General features: G+C 31.0%; 1 protein-coding gene across 2 annotated transcripts in view; it reads right to left on the bottom strand.

Annotated features, from left to right (window-relative positions):
• Positions 1–20815, bottom strand: part of LOC126736268 (orexin/Hypocretin receptor type 1) — a 426431-nt gene extending 405616 nt beyond the window's left edge. For both annotated transcript variants that reach the window (XM_050440546.1, XM_050440547.1), the window contains exon 1: positions 20289–20815. In XM_050440546.1, coding sequence (XP_050296503.1) covers positions 20289–20684 — 396 coding nt within the window. In that variant the 5' untranslated portion in view covers positions 20685–20815. The remainder of the gene's footprint in view (positions 1–20288) is intronic.
• Positions 20816–21348: the final 533 nt, after the last annotated feature.

Raw genomic sequence — 21348 nt, 5'->3', positions numbered from 1 at the left:
TAATTGAATTGAAGCTTCATTCCCCAAAGTTTGGGTGTAACATAATTTGTTTTATTTCGACAACCACACTTTGATTGTGTATTTTTTGTGTGATGTTGTGGTTCCTTATTACCAACTTAAATAATTATTCCTCTTAACGATAAATAACATAACATAATTCTCTGTGATAATCAAGACTTAAATAAATTGTTATTTTCTGTTGTTAATTTGTTTTTCACTTGAGTTGAGTAGGTTGGAATATCATAGGTAATTTGGAAACAATAGTGTATACTGATTTGACTTTGATTTTGTTTTCCAAGTTTCGTTTTGAACTTGCCTAAATAAATTTTGATAAATATTGGGCGTCCTTTGGGATTATATAAAATCCAAAACTTGGTGGCGCCATACTGATTTTGACATTTAGTTGGGTAACTCTTGGGTAGTTACTACCTAAGAAATTTTGGTTCATTTGGTTGAGAAAGAAGCTAGAACCCACATCGGCTTGAGCTAGCAGCATTGTGAAGGATTCCTTCTCTGGGCGTTTCAGGTAAGAGGGGTTAAGTTCCTCCGGGCATCAAACAACTTTTGGAGACCCTCTTAAGGCCATAAACCTTTCACTATTTTTAGTACTTCTTTTCTTTTGATTAACTTGGCATTCATCGCTTCACCACCATCATTCCATTTTATTGCACTTTAGAAAAAAAAATATAACAACATGCTCAAGAAATGCAATGGATTCCTAAAGCAAAACATGATAATCAAAAGCACTTTCACAATATACTGCAACCTCACCCCCTCGGCCCAACCGATCTTGGCGTATAATGTTATAGTTATCTAAAAAAAAAATAAAATCTAAACATTTATAATTTTATTTACAATGGTACAAAGAATTGGTAAAAAATAAGAAAATTAAATAGGGATAGTGAGAAAAGGAGTTAAAAAAAGTATGTGTTCCTTAATCTGTAAAATTTTTTAGAGAAGCAATAAGTTTAAGCCTAATAAATCGCTCACTACTTGGTTGCGTAAAGATAAAGAAATAAAAAGAAAAAAAAATAACTACAAAAATACATAGAATTTTTTTCCCATAGGCAAAACTTACAAAAAAAAAAAAAATTAAAAATTTTACAAATCAAAAAAAAACTTAACAAATGTCTTAAACCCAAGAAATATAAGTAAAAGTAACATAACTTAAAAAGCACTCAGATTTTTTTTTCAGGCAAGTGTTTTTTATGACTAGAAAACTTACATCATGTACACATGATGCAAGTGTATAAACAGTTCATTTAAAGAAAAAACATAATATAAAGAAAAAATAAAAATAATATCATTATAATTTTATGATGGCTAGTAGCAAATTAAAAGTTAAATATCCAAAAGATAAGTCGACTAATAAAAGATAAGTAAGACTAATCTCGGTAACTCACCAAATACAAAAATATCCATAATGTGGCTATTTACTTAACTGCATTAACTTAATAACATCGCTAATTGTAGAGATCTTATCACCAATTTTTATATAAACTGCTGATGTTTCCTTTTTTCTAATACGTATGTTAACAACGAGTTGTTATGATACTTTAAGGAGGGGTTTCAAAGAGTTTCACTTTGATAGCAAAATAAGTAACAGTAAGATAATATTATTATTATGTGCCGAAACAAACTGCTCTCGTCCTAATGTTATTGTTGCTTTTTGTTGTACTTCCAATCCTTCCACTTTTTATACCATATCTTTAGAAAGAGAATATAAAATTTTGGTGTTCAACTAAGTTAGGTATAAGAGTAACATGCTAATGCCTGATTGATTCTATTTTCATATAGTGCTGTCAAATCTTCAAATTTCAGATAGTTTTTTTTGTTATAATCCATAGTTTTGGAAAAAAAAAACAAGTTGGGGTCCCCACTATGCAGAATGATTAATTAATTTATTTTTTTTCAGAATGCGAACTTATGCCAGGAAAACTGGCATGGGTTCAACAATGGGGGCAAACTTCTTTAGAAGAAATGCATCGCACAGCTGATCTTGTTACACAAAATGGACAGTCCATAAGGTTAGTAGCCAAAGATCTTGGGATATGTAGAGTCTCTTTGAATAGATTTATTCAGCGACGCAACACCGATCCAGACACAACCTTTGGATATAGATCAGCACGTAGGGTTTTTAATGATAAGGAAGAGGCAGCACTTATTAGCACAGCACAGTAAATATTTAACACAGTCTGCACAAATATATTTCGGTTTAACTCCAAAAGAAGTGCGTCGACTAGCATACGAGTGTGTAGGCCAATTTAATAAAGATATGCCAGACTCATGGCGACAAAACAAACAAGCGGAAGCTGACTGGTTTGCAGCGTTTCTAAAAAGAAACCCACGACTTTCTATTCGAACACCTGAGGCCACTAGTTTGGGAAGGGCAACATCTTTTAACAAGAAAAATGTAATCGATTTTTTCGACAAATTAAATAATGTTTTGGAGCGCTACTCATTCACTGCTTCCTCCATATGGAATACAGATGAAACTGGAGTTTCAACAGTCTTGAAACCTCCAAAGATTGTAAGAGTAAAGGGGTCAAGGCAAGTCGGTGCTCTTACTTCAGGCGAAAGGGGTACAAATGTAACACTTACAACAGCAGTTTCTGCAAGTGGGCTTTGTATACCACCTATGTTTTTATTTCCCCGAAAGAATTATAAAGATTATTTTATTTGGGGTAGACCACCCGACTGTATTGGTACAGCAAATTCATCCGGATGGTTGACAAAACATAGCTTCCTTTTGTTCATGAGGCATTTCATTGAACATGTGAAACCGACAAAGCAATCACCAGTCCTTCTGTTGTTAGATAACCATATTTCGCATTTAGCTATATCAGTGTTAAATTTGGCGAAAGATAATGGCATTGTTTTATTATCGTTTCCGCCCCACTGCTCGCATCGGCTGCAGCCATTAGATTTGGGTGTATACGGCCCGTTCAAGAAATACCTATCTTCTGCCCAAGATGCCTGGATGAGAAGTAATGCCGGAAAGAATATTACAATTTATGATATTCCATCGATTGTTAATTCAGCTCACCCCCTAGCGATATGTCCTAACAATATTATAAATTCTTAAAAAAAAAATTGACATTTTTCCTTATAATCGGGACGTATTCTCAGACATTGATTTTGCTCCAGCATATGTCACAGATCGACCAGTTTCCCCTAACGGAAATGACAATCAGGACAACCAACTTCTTGAGAATGAACCACAAGTCCTCAATGAAAATCTTCAAGGACTCATTTTTGATGAATCTTCTCAACAACCCAATGAAAATAGTCAATATCCTGCCCTTAATGAAAATGACCAACCGCAAAATAAAGAATGAAAACATAAACATAAATATAAACAATGCCGAAAATCCAATTGCTGGACCATCTAACATTGATAATCTGCCAGGAAAGAAAACATTTTTTCCACACATGGTAAAACCCCTTCCCAAAGCAGGACCTCGAACAGGATCGACAAAGGGCAGAAAACGAGTATACCGCTGTGCTCACAGACACTCCCGAGAAGGACGCCCTAGGGCAGGAGCAGGCAACAATAAGTCAGAAAAAGATGAAACAAGTTAAACAAAAGGCAAAGCAAGTTAAAAGAAGGGTTTACTTAAGCAAGAAGAATCAAGAATCGAATTCCTCAACCGATTCGGAGGATGACTGCGTTTACCTAATATGTTGCGATTCATATTCACAGAGCTTACCTTTAGAGGAAGGGGTGCAATGTAGAACCTGCAAAGAGTGGGCTCACGACAAATGTATTACGGGTGATTCAAAATGGTTTATCTACCTTAACTGTGACAGTGATATGGACTAAGGTTTTCGTTCTTTAACAGTTCCTTGTTCAGTTCTTACTTTTACTTAAACGTATTAAAAGCAGCCTTACTTATGTAGTTTCTATTCTATTTTATCACGGCACAACTTACCCCATGGGCGTCACTTTCTATCCCATGCATGGGGTAAAAAGTGCCATTTACCAGAATCCATAAAAACTGATAATACCAGTGTTTTTCTTCACATTAGATGTTTGTGGCAAGCCAGTTTATTAACTTAAGGTTACAGTTACCACAGGAACCGAAAATAAAAAAAAGTGATTTCTCAAAGTTTTTTAAAACCAAATTTTACTAGAGATGGCACTTTTATCCCCGGTCTACCCTATACTCTGGAATATTATGCTATCTTCATAGATACTTTTATTCTTAGATACTTCACAGATAATTAAGTAATGGGCTATCACGATAGTTTTGGAAAAGAAAAGAGATTTCGTTTTATTGAGTTTAATGCCAAGTCATCTTTAGTTAAAATATAAAAAAAAATAATGCGCGTTCCTTTGCAATTTATTCTCAATGTTAATAACTTCTAACTTAAACCTGTTAATAAAGTTTTTTTAGCCAGAAAATATGATAAATAACTGGAAAATAAATGAATATATAAGGGATTTTAATTTTTACGAAGTAATTCCAATATAAACCTGTCTTCATATCCGAAAAACTTCCGTGTCCCATTTAATCAATGAAATGCTTTTGATACATAAAAATGACCTAAATTCATCTGCAAATATTTTACTTACAAAAAAACTCTTTTTTTTTCCAATACTATAGTCACCACTCGAAGCGTCATCTCTCGCCTCTGGAGCTATTACCGGGAGATTGGGGCCACACTCGAAAAGCATTTGGGTCGATTATGGATTTTTTATCAACAGACCGCTACGTTAGAAATGTTCTAGAACCTATAGGCGATATGGAGAGTGTATGCCATAAGCCCAGAATATGGGTGCAATTTTTATTTTTAGGTATGATAATGCCACTCCATACACAGCTAGAATCACACGAAACTTTTGGAAAAGCAGAACATTTCTGTTTTAGACTAGCCAGCTTAATTACCTGACCTCAATCCTATAGAGCATGCCTGGGATATGCTTGAGCAAAGCGTTGTTCAGGGCCAGAATTAGTTTCAAAACCGAGATCAGCTGTTTCAAGCTCTTTAACAGTGTGGATAGCAATTCCCCAAAAAGGTCTGAATAGATTAATCCTTAGGATGGAACTTTGCAGAGCCAAAATCACGAGGAGGTCACATTTCATAATAATTTTTTTCTTTTTTTTTTCCTAAAATTTTTATTAAAAATGTTTTGCTGTTTTGCATATATTGTAAAAAAAATTTAATTTTTCTCACGAAAATCAGTTTTTTGATATCACGTCATAATTAATTTATTACTCCACTTAAAATATTATATTATAAAATATTTAATTCGAAAATTTAAAACCACTTTGTAATTAAAATAATTCAACATGCATAGATTTTGAGCATGTATGTATGTTAAATTTGGTTTATATAAAATTAGTTCATGCAGATACACAAACCATAAAATTAACACCCTTTTGCCTTTTATTATTTAACAAATTACTGGATGTTTTAATTAAAAATAGGATTTTTATAAAAAAGTCCTGGACAGAATTAATTACTGATATTATTATTCCTCTCATTCATTTTTAAAAGATTTTTTTGCCATATTATCTTTTATACGTCCCATATTCCAATTTTACAGAGTAAATGATTGCATTATCTTTTTATTTGCACCGTTCTAACTAAATGACCCAGTTAGTATTCTCTGTTTATTTTTCCTTTTCTTAAAGCTCAAAAAAGTTTAATTTGAAAAGAGATTTATTAATGTGCAAGTTTGGAATTCCAGAGTGATTGTTGAAAAAAACTTTACTTAGCGGTTATTGGGTAATACTTAAAACTTTTAAATACTTAAAATCTTTATATTAGAACACTAATAAATTATACAAGCTAATGAATCAAAACTATTTAAAGGGAATGAAAAGACAGTGTTTTGTTTAACTTAAATATACCTCACTAGATATATTAAACTACCATGCCATTGCATGGTGTCATAAAACTGTAGATGTACGAACAACAAATTAATGGGCTTCTAAAAGTCGATTTATTTCATATAAATATATTTTGCTATACATAAGGTCAAATTTTAATTAATAAAACAAGAACAATTAAAGAGGGTTCAGAATAATTCTATTCGTAAAAGCTCGTGCTCTCTCTCGCTTATATTATAGGAATATTAGAAATAACGGAGAATATTTTTCTGTTCTGATCTCATACTATTAATAGGAATTTTAACGATGTGATGTTCAGTTATAACTTTTCTTATTCTTTTAATACTCCACTGAGTTTTTTATAAATATTGGTGTATATTTATAAGCTAATATATTAATTATTATTCTAATACATGGTCCTTTATGGCCTAGAGTAATAATTTTTGAAATTGATTTATTTATTAATAACAAAAAATAAATACAAAATATTAAATACATTTTATTATTTTTTCAATAATAGATTTAATTCAACCTATTTAAAAAGTGTTTTTTCAATGATTTCGCAGTAGGATTTTAAAACTAATATGTGAAAAATACTTACCATATTCATCATATTTCAAATTTAATAAAAACACAATTAAAATCGCTTTTTACGCAAATTCTAGCTCTTTACGGTAATATCTTTTATTACACAAAATCAATTAACATCACCTAATCTTGATGTATACAAACTTTTAATCCTAAGTGATAGACATGCCGAACTTATGGCAATGCAATATTTGATCGACCTTTATTCTTTGTATGAGAGTTGTGTTGTAAACAAGTATTAAACTCCAATGACTTAACCATGTACTTATCTCATAAAAGATTTGATATATACCAAATTCAAAAGTAATTTATTTGCCACAAGAGGTCAAGATATCGCTGAAAATTAAAAAAAAATATATACATTATAAAATATATTGACACTTGGTAAAAAGGTCGGTCTTTCGGTCTTTAACAAGAGATACTCTTCAGTGTAACAAAAGAAGCCAAGGGTGGGACAAACTTGTTAAAAAAAAAACAAACAAGAAAAAATCATTAGGTTAAATAGCGTTATTGCATTTTTCACTATAGTTGAACAACATATTTGTACAAGCCTTTGGCAAAAAGGCAAAACTAAGTAGCCATTAACAATTTTTTCATAATTTTGAAAAGAGGTAGACATCGATGGAGAACGATAAGGGAAGATCGACATAGATAGCCAAGAACCTATAGTTGAGTCTGAAGAAGCATTAATCTACATGCCTTTTAAAGCTATATAGTGTAACATATTCTAAATTATTTGAAAGGTTAATCCAGACCTTGAATGACCATTGTAGTATGTAGATGAATTTTTTTATAAAATAATGTTTTTAGTTTTATGCGAAGTGTGTGTGCAGATACTTTGATTTCTGAGTTTTAATTATATTATAGATAAAGCAGTACATGTGAAGCTTTTTTTTATTCTCTATGGTTATACTTTTGTAATCATATTTCAAAGTTAATAAAAACACAATTAAAATAGCTTTTTACGCTATTTCTAGCTCTTTACACTATTAATTTGTTAGTAATAGAATAAGAATCGGAAGTTCTTGTAGTAGTTAGAAGCTTCTGTGCAAGATTTACAAAATATATTGCTAATTAATTTTTTTTGCTCATCATTAGTAATTTCAACTATATCATTCTCCCTAGTTAGATCATTTTAAGTTACGTGTGTATATGTTTTACAAACGGTATCAGACATTTTTTGAAGCAATTGGTGGGTTTATTGAACCTATGGGAAATCCAAAACAATATCAAACAAGTTAAAAATATAAAACATTTTAGGAACTGTTGTCTTGACTTAATCTTGCCAAACAAAGTGACACATCTAAGTAAGCCAATAAGCCTTTAGACTTTGGTTTGACACTGTCTGATGGCAGCACTAATCAAAATTATATACTTTAATTAGAAGTGGTATTTTGTGTGTGTGTTGGTCAATTATTAAAAAAAAATATTTGTTTCTAGCCAACGTTTCGAATTATATAATTTCAGAATCATTTCAAATTATTAATCTTCAGGGCTCTAAAATAAATAGAAAAAAATGGTGTTTACCATTTTTTGTTCTTTTTTCTTTTATTTTCTATAAATATTTGTTTAAAAAATTATAAAAAATATAAGTTAACGTACAATGAATGTATGCATACCATAGAGCTTCAAAAAAGGAAGGGAAAAGAAAAACTTTCAAAAGTACTTACCATTGTCGTAGTTCTCTCTCGTTAAATAAAAAAAATATATATCACAGGCATAAAAACGTAGAGGGCGGAAAAATTAAAGGGCGGTTACGTAGAGAAGGGATTACAATTAAAATCTGATAAAATATAACAAATCGGTAGACTAGATAAATTTATAACTAGGTGTAAAAATTATAGAAGAGAAATGTGTGTTTATGTATGTATATACACAGTGCATCCGAAAAGTAGTGGATAAATTCAATTAAAATTAAATGGAACGTTTGTGAAAAAAATGTCCGAACCCGTCGATTTTAATATTGGGTTTAGGGTTTTTCTACGTGGAAATTAAATATACAGGGTAACTAAAAAAAAAGATATGACGTCATCAATATGTTTTTTAAATAGAAACCACCATTTTTTAATGCAGAATCAGACATAAACACATTTTTTTACAAAGTATATGGTACAAATGAGTAGTGGTTACACAAGCAATTTTGAACGAAAAATTATAATAAAATGTAAAATTGAAGAAATACTTATATAAATTAAATGTTGGTATTTTGTTTTATTCTTAGTTGTTGATCTCGTTGTTGTCAGTGTCAAAGAGTAAATGTATTTTGGTGCAACTATTTGAAGTATTTTTACGTGTGCAAGTGGTGCAAAATTATTCTTTTTAAGAGGCAAAAACAATGTCATCCTTCGTTTTATTAGTAACTACACTTTATGACCTACTTTTATTGCATGAAATATGAGAAAATTAACCAAGCGTGAAAGAATCGAAATCTTGTGCATGAGTGATTTCGGAGAGAAAGTCGAAATTATACCCATTTATAATGACGTCATTTTTGTTTATCTTTGTTTAGCATATTCCAAACAGCGGCGACAACAAACTTTTGAAAAAAATTGGTGTCTGATGATTATTCATCTTTTATACAGTACTTTCATTTCAAAACGATCCACCCTTAATAACTTTCTTAAAAAAAAAAAAAAAAAAAAAAAAAAAAAACACGTCAAATTAGATATACAGGAAGACGTTAATTATGCATTTACTGAAGTTCTGTTAATCACCTCCTCACCTCCAGCTAACCTCACCTTAATATGTCAAATGGGAACCCCCATCGTGTGATATATCATAGTAAGCAGCGTAAAATTCTCTATTCAACGGTACCGAAAAAAATGAAATCAGTAAATGTGTAAGCAAATAGTTAGCGAAAATGTCTAGAAATAATGAATATTTTATTTACGCCAAACTTTGGTATTTTAAATGAATACTTTTAGTGTGGTACCTACATCGAATGGCCTGCATGGTCTCCGGACCTAACCCCACTAGACTTTTTTCTTTGGGGCTACTTAAAAAGCAAAGTTTATAAAACCCCACCTGAGAGTATTTAGAATTTAAAAAATAGAATATTTCAAGAATGCAGAGAAATTAGCGGGCAGACCCTTGCCAATGTTCGTAAGGAGTTTGAAAATAGGCTTTTTTATTGTCTTGCTAATAACGGCGCGCATTTTGACCATTTAATAAAATAAATTGGTTAAACTAATTAAATTTGTTTTTCTACCCTACCGATTTACACTTTAATTGCTTCTTGGTCAATCAATTTTATTTTTTTTTACAACCATTGATAGCATAATGAATGCCCTTTAAAATAATGTATCACATCATGGAATAGCCATTTGACATACTTCAAAGTTTGGCGTAAATAAAATATTCATTATTTCTAGACATTTTCGCTAACTATTTGCTTACACATTTACCGATTTCATTTTTTTGGTACCGTTGAATAGAGAATTTTACGCTGCTTACTATGATGTATCACACAATGGGGGTTTCCATTTGACATATTAAAGTGAGGTTAGCTGGAGGTGAGGAGGTGATTGACAGAACTTCAGTAAATGCATAATTAAACTTCCTCCTGTATAACTAATTTGACGTTTTTTTTTTTTCTTTTTTTTAAGAAAGGTATTAAGTGTGGATCGTTTTGAAATGAAAGCACTGTTTACTAGGTTATGTGAAATATCCGTCACTGTCAATCAAAAATATTGGTATGTCAACTTGTTCTTGAAAGTTGTTTCGAAACGTGTTAGATAATGCCTAAAAAAAGATATAATAGGTATAATGAACAATTGCAGCTGATGATTTTAAATATATTGGCTTTTTTTCAACTGGAAAAGGAACAAGTCCGAAACGGAATTGCACTTCAAATTGAGAATGTGATATAGCGAGCCGCAGATGCAACAAAATTGAGCACAACAACGATCGCAAATATAAAGAAGAATGGGATAAAATCAGATCAGGATTACGCAGCCCGTATATCCTCCAAGCCAAAGACAGCAAAAACCAAAATTACAACATATTTGAAACATACAATTCGAGACACAATTTATTCTATGTACGCCAGAAAAGAATGTAATATTGGCAACAATAAGAGAAAAGTTCAGGGAAGAAATTGAATATTTTGAGTTTTCCATTGACTCTTTAAGAAGATAGATCAATAGTATAGGCTTCAAGTGGAAAAAATCAAATAACAGAAAATATTTGATGGACTTGCCAAATATTGTTCATAAAAAAATCAATTTTTTACGTAGTAGAGTATATCAAAAATAGAAATGTAGGTCCGGAAGGTTTTACTGCAGTTTTCATTGACGAGACGTGGACTTTTAGCAAGGGATCATTTCGTAGTAGCTGGCAAGATGACACCAAGCACACGGATTCAAGGAAAAACAGTTAAGGTAAAAATTATCTGGTTATCGTTTTAGATTTTTTTTTTTGAATAAAAACTATTGCCCTTGTAAGGGCCCCCTAACTTAATAATTTCATATGTTTCATAGTTTCATATAATTTCTCTTTAAGACAATATGAGGGAATTTAACTCCATACACTACTCGTATGTGCATAGAACATTACTTATTAATTATATTAAATTTATGTTCTGGAAGAATGATTTCTAAAAGAAGAGAATTGAATTATCTTTTATTTTTAAGGTCATCGTTATATCGTGGTCCACGCCGGAACCAAAGATGGCTTTATCAAGGGTGCAAATTTAATATTCAAGAGTGGATTAAAGACGGGAGATTATCATGACAATATGAACAGGAAAAACTTCGAAAACTGGTTTAAAACTCAGCTGGTTCCAAATCTTCCCCCAAAGTCATTTATAATCATGAACAATGTAAGTTACCATTCTGGTTTATTAGAAGAAATCGCTAGAAAATCTTGGACAAAGCAGAGACTGACCGAATGGTTAAAGAAAAAGAATATTGGCTTTCCAGAAAAAGCCATGAAATATAAAATATGCACGCAGAAACTGCCCTAGTGAAAAAAAGTACTTCCTTGATGAATACGTTAAACCTTTAGGACAAAAAATGTTGCGACTGCCACCATATTATTGCCAGTTTAATTCAATTGAAATGATATGGTCGGAATGTAAACGAAATATATTGATCATATTCCAATTTTAAGGGGTCACCTTTAGAAGTTCTGACTACATGGGAAAGGGTAATAAATGAAATTTCTATAGATCATTGGCAAAAATATGTTTTTCATGCAGAAAAGGTAATTGAAAAGGCTTGGGAGGCAATACAAGTGTGTGATGCCTATGACATTCTGCCACTTGTGATTATGACTGACGAAGACGACAATGACGAAGACAATATCTCTGATTTCAGTTCTGACTCTGACAATACTGACGAGATTGATTAAGCTTTTTTTCTTCTAGCAAATTTTATTTTATGATCGTCGTTTTAGTATTCAATCATATCATTGCAATTTCATTAACTTGGTAATGCAATATGGCGTGTTTTTTTTGAGTTTATATGTTTTATTTTTTGGAATGGTATTTTCATTTTAATGTGTTAACATATTCCTTCAAGCAACATTTTTTTTCATGAACAAGTAAATTAAATTGTCAGTATTAAAATTTTTCCCAGTGAGTTAAAATAATTGTATACCATTATTCACAATTTTTGTAAGCTCGGTTTTGTTACGCCTACTGCTCGTGCCGAATTCTTCTTTTCAAACATGTTGTAGATTTGGTTTTTTCGTTCTTTTGCTTGGTAAATATATAAGCAGCATAATCCTGATCTGATTTTATCCCATTCTTTTTTATATTTGCGATCGTTGTTGTGCTCCATTTAGTTGCGTCTGGGGCTCGCTCTATCACATTCTCAATTTGAAGTGCAATTCTGTTTCGGACTTGTTATTTATGTCCCATTATTTATGATTAATTATAATAATATTTGTTAATTGTTAAGTTTGTTATTAATACAATAAATACTACAAGATTTTTTTAAATTTTTTGGGAATAAAAGTATATACACGAATATAAAAATATAATAATATGCTGCTAAAATAAATCATTTGTTAATTTCTGAATGTATAAAAAATACATAGCAGACTATTAATTTCTGAAGGCGATGGTAAAGTTTCTAACCTAATATTGATTGGCAAAAATATCTACGCCATACGTTTTTTCTCACCTGGATGACTTAACTACAAATGGGTATAATTTCGACTTTATGTCGCGTACTCAAAAGGAGGAGAAAAAAGCAAAGTTCACTCTTATAAAATATTCTTACTTCAAGAGCTATCGGAAGATGATTTTGATCGCCAAAATGAATTTTGTGAGCAAAGTAATGTGCTCCGTAATGACAACAATAATTTTGTAAAACGGATAATATTTTCTGACGAAGCAACGTTTACTCTAAACGGCCATGTGAACAGACAGATTTGTCGATACTGGGCGACCGAAAACCCTAATGAATATCACAAAATGTTATACACAACACCCTCAAAAAGTCAGTGTGTAGTGCGGTATAGTGGAAGGAAGAGTTTTAGAACCTTACTTTCTTGATGCCACTTTCACTGATAAGAGGTATTTGAACTTTTTTCAAAATGATCCTATCCCCGCTCTGATAACTTTATATCCGGGTTTAGAAGAACCCGATATGCATCAACGTGATCTTTTTTTTTAGTAAGATGAAGCCCCGCCCGACTGTGCTTTACCCGTTCGCAATTATCTAGACGAAGTTTTTCCAAATCGTTGGATAGGTAGACGAGAGCTGAATGGCTACCCAGATTGCCAGATTTAACTCCCCTCGATTACTTTTTATGGGGATAATTAAAAAGTAAAGTGTATTTCACTAAACCAGTGAGTTTAGAAGTTTTTAAAGAACAAATACGCCAGGAAATTAGAAATATTACTCAATATGTCATTGACAATGTTCAAAAATAATTTTTAAATTGCCTTGATTATTTTCAGGTTTAATGGTGTTCAATTCAAACATTTAACCTAAAAAGGTATTTCTTTAATTTTCTATTTTATCATCATTTGTCGTTCAAAATTGCTTACTTTACCACTATTCATTTTTACCACGTCCTTTGTAAAAAAATTAGTTCTTTCTGATTCTGCATTAAATAACGGTGGTTTCCATTTAAAAAACATGTTGATGACGTCATTTATTTTGAGTCACCTTGTATATTTAATTTCTACGTAGAAAAACCCTAAACAATAAAATCGACGGGTTCGGGCATTTTTTTAGAAACGGTCCATTGCATATTTTTTAAATTTATCCGCTACTTTACGGATGCACTGTATATTTACATACATAAACACATATGTATATACTGGGTGGCACAGGAAAAAGGGAATACTTAATAACTATTTTCTATTTAAGATAAACAAATTAAATTTGGTATATCGATAGAATTATTATAAGAGCTTCTTTTGACATATTCAGTTGTTTTCTGCCACTTCCAATTTAACCAGAAGTGACACTAGCTTTCTTATTATAAATGGGATACTTTATATATTATTACGTATTTCGATAGAAAATAATATTCTGAGAATAATGATACTGCATTTGCTACTTTTTGTTTTATACTCACGGAAAAAATAAGTTTTTAAAAATTTCTGAATGAGATTAATATTTTTTCTGCTCAGATATAGTGATATCAGAATTACAAAATACTTGCCTTAGTAAACTACCTTTTTCTGTGCCATTTTTTAAGAGGTATGTCGATGATATTTTGACCTCCGTACCTATAAGGTTTGAGGGCGAGATTCTTCAAGTTTTTAATTCGTTTCACCCAAGACTACAGTTTACTATAGAGTTTTAAGACAATCACTCTATCTCATTTTTTAATACTAGAGTCATAAGTAACAACAATTGACTCCTCGTAGATTGGTATTACAAACCCACATTTTGAAAGAGATTTATAAACTATTTTTAGAACTGACTTGATCAAACAAAAAATTAACATAATTCGAAACTTAAAAAATCGCGCAATATCTTTCTTAAGCCAACAATTTTATAAAAAAATATTAATCTTATTCAGAAATTTTTAAATAAAAATAATTTCCTACTTTTCCTTATTTGAAAGATACTATATACTGACCCTATTACACATCCTGGACTAACAAAAAATTCTTAATTAAACGCAACATAAGTGAAATGCTACATATTAAAAATATAATTAACAGTACTTTAGACGCGACACTGAAAACCTAAGTTCAGCATACTCAAATTTAATATATAAATTACCTACTTAAGTACCGCAACCAAGCAACAACGCTTTATTCCAAAAATATTAAACCATACCTTTAATTAATTTCTTATGTATATATACAGTGCATCCCAAAAGTTATGTCTAAATTAATTTAAGATTCAGGGGTGTGTTCGAAAAAAAACGCTCGGACCCGTCGATTTTTATTTCAAGTTGTGCATTTTTGTACGTGAAGTTTGTATATACAGGGTTGGTCAAAAATAAATTACGACCATCAACTTAATTTGTTCAAATGAAAGCACTTTTTTTTTATTTCATTTTTGAATTTCGCGTAGAATTCTACGTATGTTTCATGCATCATATCCTATAGCTAAAGTCAACAGTTATCGAAAAAAGGACGATTCATACAATAACAAATAAAAAAAGAACAAAAATTAAGTTAAATATTCAAAATGGTTGCCATTCACGGCTTGACAATATCCAAGGCGATCAATAAAGTCTCGTTGCACATTTTCAATCATTTCCGGAGTTATGGCGCGCACTTCTCTGCGAATTCTCTTTTTCAAGTCGTCTTGATTATTTGGCCTATTAACAAATACCTTCGACTTGAGGTATGCACACAAAAAAAAAGTTCATTGGCGTTAGGTCAGGCGACCTAGCAGGCCATTCGATGGGTTCTCTCCTTCCTATCCACCGATTGGGAAATGTTTCATCCAAAAATGTATGCACAGTGGCAGCATAGTGCGGAGAAGCGCCATCTTGCTGGAAAATTAGTTCTTCGTCAGGATAGTCTGGGTCCAATGGATTTGGAAATAAAGCTAGTAATGCTGCAACTAATTCAAATTGGAGAAAATTGAGATACACTTGTCCCGTTCAAAGAAAAAGAGACCTATTACTCTTCCGCGCACTATTCCACACCACACATTTAATTTTTGAGGGTACTGGGTGTTTACCTCCATCATCCAATGTGGATTTTCTGTTGCCCAATATCGACAATTGACAATATCTGTTTGGCGTACAACTGTCATACGGTTTCTATGAAAATACACAGTCACCAGCCAACAATAAAAAAACACGACTGAATGGAATTTTGCCCTGTATAAAAATTCTCAGAGATAAGGTGACTCGTAAGGTGAACTTCAATAATTATGTTTGGTCGGCTTTTTTTCGATAACTGTTGACTTTAGGTATAAGACATGATGCATGAAACATACGTAGAACTCCACGCAAAATTCAAAAATGAAATAAAAAAAGGTGCTTTCTTTTGAAAAAATTAAGTTGATGGTCGTAATTTATTTTTGAGCAACCCTGTATATACAAACTTTCCGGTCCGAGCGTTTTTTTTTCGAACACACCCATGAATTTTAAATGAATTTAGACATAACTTTTGGGATGCACTGTACATACATAAACACACATTTCCCTTCTGTAGTTTTTACGCCTAGTAGTTAGTTTCTCTAGTCTACCGGATTGTTCTATTTTATATATTTTATCAGATTTTAATTGGAATAAATTCTTCCTCTACATAATCGCCCTTTAATCTACGTTTTCATCCCTGTGATATATTTTTTTTCAATTGGGCAAGAAAAACCTACGATTTCGGTAAGTGCTTTTATAAGTTTTCCTTTTACCCTTTCCTATTAGAGCTCTATGATATGCAGACTGTCGTTGTATATTAACTTTAAATATTTATAGAAAATAGAGGGAAAATTTTAAAAAAAATGTTAAACGCCATTTTTTTCTATCTATTTTAAAACCCTGAAGATAAATTAAATATAATTCGAAACGTTGGCGAAAAAAAATTTTTTTTTTTCTCTAACAATTGACCAATATACCCACAAAATACCACTTCAAATACAAAATCTCTGATCACAAATTCACAAGAATATTATACCTTCAGTTTTTACATACAGTGCATTTATTTTAATACGAACCACCCTTAATGACTCGTTAAAGAAAAGTTCTTAAAAAAACACGCCAATTTAGATATACAGAGGGATGTTTGCTTTATTCTTTAACCAAGTTCCACACACCTTCAACACCCCTCATCTCCAGCTAACCTCACTTTAATACGTCAAATAGAAACTCCTATCATATGACAAATATTGTAAGCAGCATTAAAATGTCTATTCAGCAGTGACAAAGAAAAACTAAATTGGTTGATGTACCAGCGAATAGTGAGCTAAATAGTGTCTGGTAATAATTAATATTTTATAGACATCATACTTTGGTATATCAAATGGCTACCCTGTATTGTGATGATACATTATTTTAAAAGGGCTTATAATCTATCTCACAATGGTGTATACAAAATTTAAGTTTATAGACTTCGCGAGACAATAATAAAGTCTGTTTTGAAATTTCTCACGAACCTTAGCAAGTCTTTGTCCGCTATAAACATTCGCAAGTAATCGATCTCTTGAATCATTCATATTTATAGGTGGGATTTTATAAATTTTGCTTTTTAAATACCCCTAAAGAAAAAATCTAATGGGGTTAAGTCTGGCGACCGTGCAGGCCATTCAATTACACCACGCCTACCAATCCGCATCCCCGGAAACTGTTTTTTAAGTTTATTTATGTTTATTACCATACGTTTTTACTGGTAAATTGCTTCAACCATTAAGATAGCCATTTGAAATACAAGGTCGATAAAATATCCATTATTCCCAGATATTTTTGGTCACTATTCGCTGGTACGTCAACCGATTTGATTTTTTTGTTGCATTGTCGAATAGTCATTTTAATGGTGGTTACAATGATGTGTCACACGATGGAGGTCTCCATTTATCATCCATATCAAAGTGTAGTTAGTTGAAGGTGAAGAGGTGATTGACAGAACTTTATCAAATATAAAATTGAACGTCCCCCTGTATATCTAATCTAACGTGTGTTTTTTTAGAAGTTATTTAAAGTGGTTCGTTTTGAAATGAAAGGTATAATTTCTCTAAAGGTTTCTCTTTAAAGGCTCCAAATTTATGAGTTAGTGAAAAATGTTGATTCGTCAGGAAAATTTTTTTGAAAAAAACTATGTGCGATTGCATGAATAAAGGTACCTCTATAATCCTTATTAATTTAATAGCCAAAATGCACTGTATGTGGTATCTCTATAGGCGCATATATTCTGAAGTATTATTTATAAAGCAGAGGACAGAGAGTAAAAATTGAACCTTAAATTACCAATTCATATGTAGTATTCTCTGAAATGCCTCAAGGTTTTAACTTGGGTCCCTTATTTGTTTGTTGTTTTTATTAACTCCCTGTCGGATGTTGTAAGGAATTCAAATTATTTGTTATTCACAGATGATTTTAAACTATATAAAATAATACATTCTCGAAGACGAAATATCTTAACTTAAAATTGATTTTGCTGTGTCGTCGAATATTTTAAAATTAAAACTCAAAAAGTTTAGTAATTACCTATACAAGAAAAAATTAAACATCATAAATTAAGTAAAGGATTTGGGAGTTTATTTTTAAAATAATACGAAGTATAAATACCAACCAATAAAATTTTAATATAAAGATCATTCGGGTCATGAGGGTTTGTGATTAGAAACAGTAAACATTTTAAGGCTGAGGCAATACTTAGGCTTTGCAATGAGATGAGATTAAAAAGTGAAATAACACTTGGAGTGTGCGCTACAAATATGGATGCCCCTACCAGCAGTATAATAATAATATTTAGTGTACGATTTTTGATATTTGTTGTTTTATATGGTTGTTACTTCCTCTTTTTATTTGTTTACTTCCTATATAGTTTTAAGTGTTATCACACTTTTGCATGTAATTACCATTTTATTGCTGTCATCAAGATACACTCCATTTAGTGTATTAGACATTTAAATTTTACTTTAAATAAATATGCAATCGTAGCATTTTGCAACATACCTTATACTCTTATTGGCTTATTAGTAAATAGATTTACAAATCCAAAATTATACATCATTGCTAGATAGTTATTCGTTATTTGTGAGTTTGTATATATACAGTGTATTATAGTGTTTATATCATAAATTACTCAAACCAAATATGACAGTTCTTAGCCGATTTGCATCTGGATATTCCGTTCCCGATACTGTAGGTACCAAAGCATCACATATTTTAGTAGAAAAATTGAAAGTTCATATCATGTTAAATACGACAATATTCATTATTCCATCTAACCTCGCATAGATCCAGCACCTTTTTACTTGTTTATGTTTTACCTTATTCGTATACTACTTACTAGTTTATTTTTTCTTAGTTTAAATTGATTGTAATCAATTTCTGAAATAATTTATTGTGTCAAAAACACATTTTGTTATTATCAACAACAAATACAAATACAAAACTTTCATCTGGCAAGAAAACTTAATAAAATACCACACAGGTTCTTTTGCAAGACTTGTGTTAAAACATGTGTTAACATTAAATTTATAAAAATATAACGTACATTTTAGAAATTATAGAGTAATAACACCTTATTAGGTATGCAAAAAGCTACAGAGTAAGCCATTAATATAATTTATTGCAGTTTTATAGTTTGACTTTCCTTTGGATGCAAAATTATTTTCTTTCGTCAAGTGCAGATAATAACACTCGTGGTCAATTTATTAGTTTTCTTAGTTATTCTTAACTTTAAATCGTACGTCAAAGGGCCAATTATTTTCCTTCTACTGGTAGAAGGAATATAAATTTAACAAAATTTTATTTAAAAAATTATAACCGGAAGAATATTTTAAAGAAACGCTTAAATTCAAAATCAAGCTGATCTGAAGACTAAAAGTGTGATTTAAGTTATCTGAAACTGTTTTCCCTTTCCCGAATATAATTTTTTTAAATGTGGATAAAAAGATCTTCTAATTGACTGCCAGGAAATTTAGCTAAACTACAAGACATTCCCTATTTAATATGTGCATTTCTAATCATACAGCAATGAAATAGTTTTGTATCACTACATAAATTACATTTATACAGGTTATAATAATACAATTTAAATAAATTCAATAAATATTATCTATGCGGTTTATTTATGATCATTTTTTCTTATCCAGAATACTCGTCATCCATGCGAGTTACCTGAGACTCTCTCGAGGTCATAGAAATCAATTTTATTTAACAGAGCATTTTTACTGATCTGGAATTTGGGTTAAAGTAATTTTGGTTTATTTTCTGGTAAATATATACATTTTGTTGGATCAGTCGGATTGGCTTAATATAATAGACCGGTCTATTACTACTATAAAAGACCTCGGTCTATTACTTATAATAGACCGAGAGTTTTATTATATTTTTTTTTATAAAGCTATTAAAGAATTTAACAAAAGCAAAACATAATAAATTATATGTTAAGAGCAACGCATATACTTATGGGTAATTTTTCAGATGGTACTCAACCGTTATAAACCAAGCACCTAGGATGGTCCACGCATATAAGCCATACAGTATAGGAATTGAAGATTAAAAAGTATGCCAATGAGACTCTAAAGAAAAAATTCCATCATCGATGGACCGTAAGAATTAATTAAAAAAAAATCAATATGTATATTTAGTAAATTGTATAATTTTATAACAGTATATTTATTAAAAGTTCAGTTGACGCGTAAATCATATTTAAGAGGATCGAAGTATAAAAAAATGTATTTAAAATAAAATAATTATTTTTTTATATTAAAATTATTAATTTAAGTAAATATTGGTTTTAAATGGCGAAAAAATTAAATTATATACCTGTATCATTGGCAAAAAGGTGCACAACAGCTCTCCAAGCATCCAGTTTTGTATAAGCAACACGTACAAACTTAAGGGTAAAACAACCACACATTTTAAAATATCACTTATGGCATTGTTTAAGATAAACGCGTAAGTTGGATCCTTATTTAATCGGTATTGCAATATATGAATAAACACCAAAATGTTCGACAAAACACCGTAAACAATTAATACACCATATGCGAATATAATATAAGAAGCGACGCTCTCTAAAGATTTATTCGGCTGCGGTTTTCTTAGATCCACTTTTTCGTCGCTAATACTAACACCTGCCAGCAGTTTCTGTACTATTTCCCATATGTATTGCGGTACCACCTCCGCGGGTTTTGAGGTTGTCGTCAAATTTTTCGACATAATTAAAATGAAAAAACTTCAAAGTGTCATTGCGAAAATATAAAAATTTTTAAAGTTTCATCGCGAGTTTAGCGTCGCGCGGCAAATGCGCGTCGAGAAATTCTGAATCTGATCGGCAGGAGAGTTGGGAGCGCAATGGTAACTGATTGAGCCTCTGCTAGATATAAACACTTTGAAATGGGAGTTTTCATGTTAGAGGATAGCCGCGCAAACGTGAATGGATGAATGTTTTGTTGGAAAAAATGGCAATTAAAGAGTGTGTTACTGAGAACACTTTTTACGATAGTTTCTTTACTTCTTAAAAAGGGACTAAGAGTAATTTTTGAATATAATTATATTTCTGATTAGTCCTTTGTGTCCTGAATTATTTTAAGAATTTTAAAAGTTAAAAGTTGACTTTTTTATTGCTCTTTGATAAAAGCATAAGTTAAATTACAAAAAATTTTTTTAATTTTTTTTAAATACACGGCTTAAATCGTCCTAAAAGAAAAAATTCTGTTTTCGATTACCCCGCAGAATGGTTTCTTCGGCTATGCACTTCAATTTTAAATTAAAAAAGTTTTCTTCGTCAAAAATACGGATTACATATAACAATTTTACAAGCCTGTATAAAATAAAGTACTAAGACTGCATCGCCATATATTATGAGGATATTACACATATA

The sequence above is a fragment of the Anthonomus grandis genome, chromosome 5 (genome assembly GCF_022605725.1).
Source record: "Anthonomus grandis grandis chromosome 5, icAntGran1.3, whole genome shotgun sequence".
In the NCBI taxonomy this organism is placed as follows: Eukaryota; Metazoa; Arthropoda; class Insecta; order Coleoptera; family Curculionidae; genus Anthonomus; species Anthonomus grandis.
This window is presented reverse-complemented; position numbering and strand designations above follow the sequence as displayed.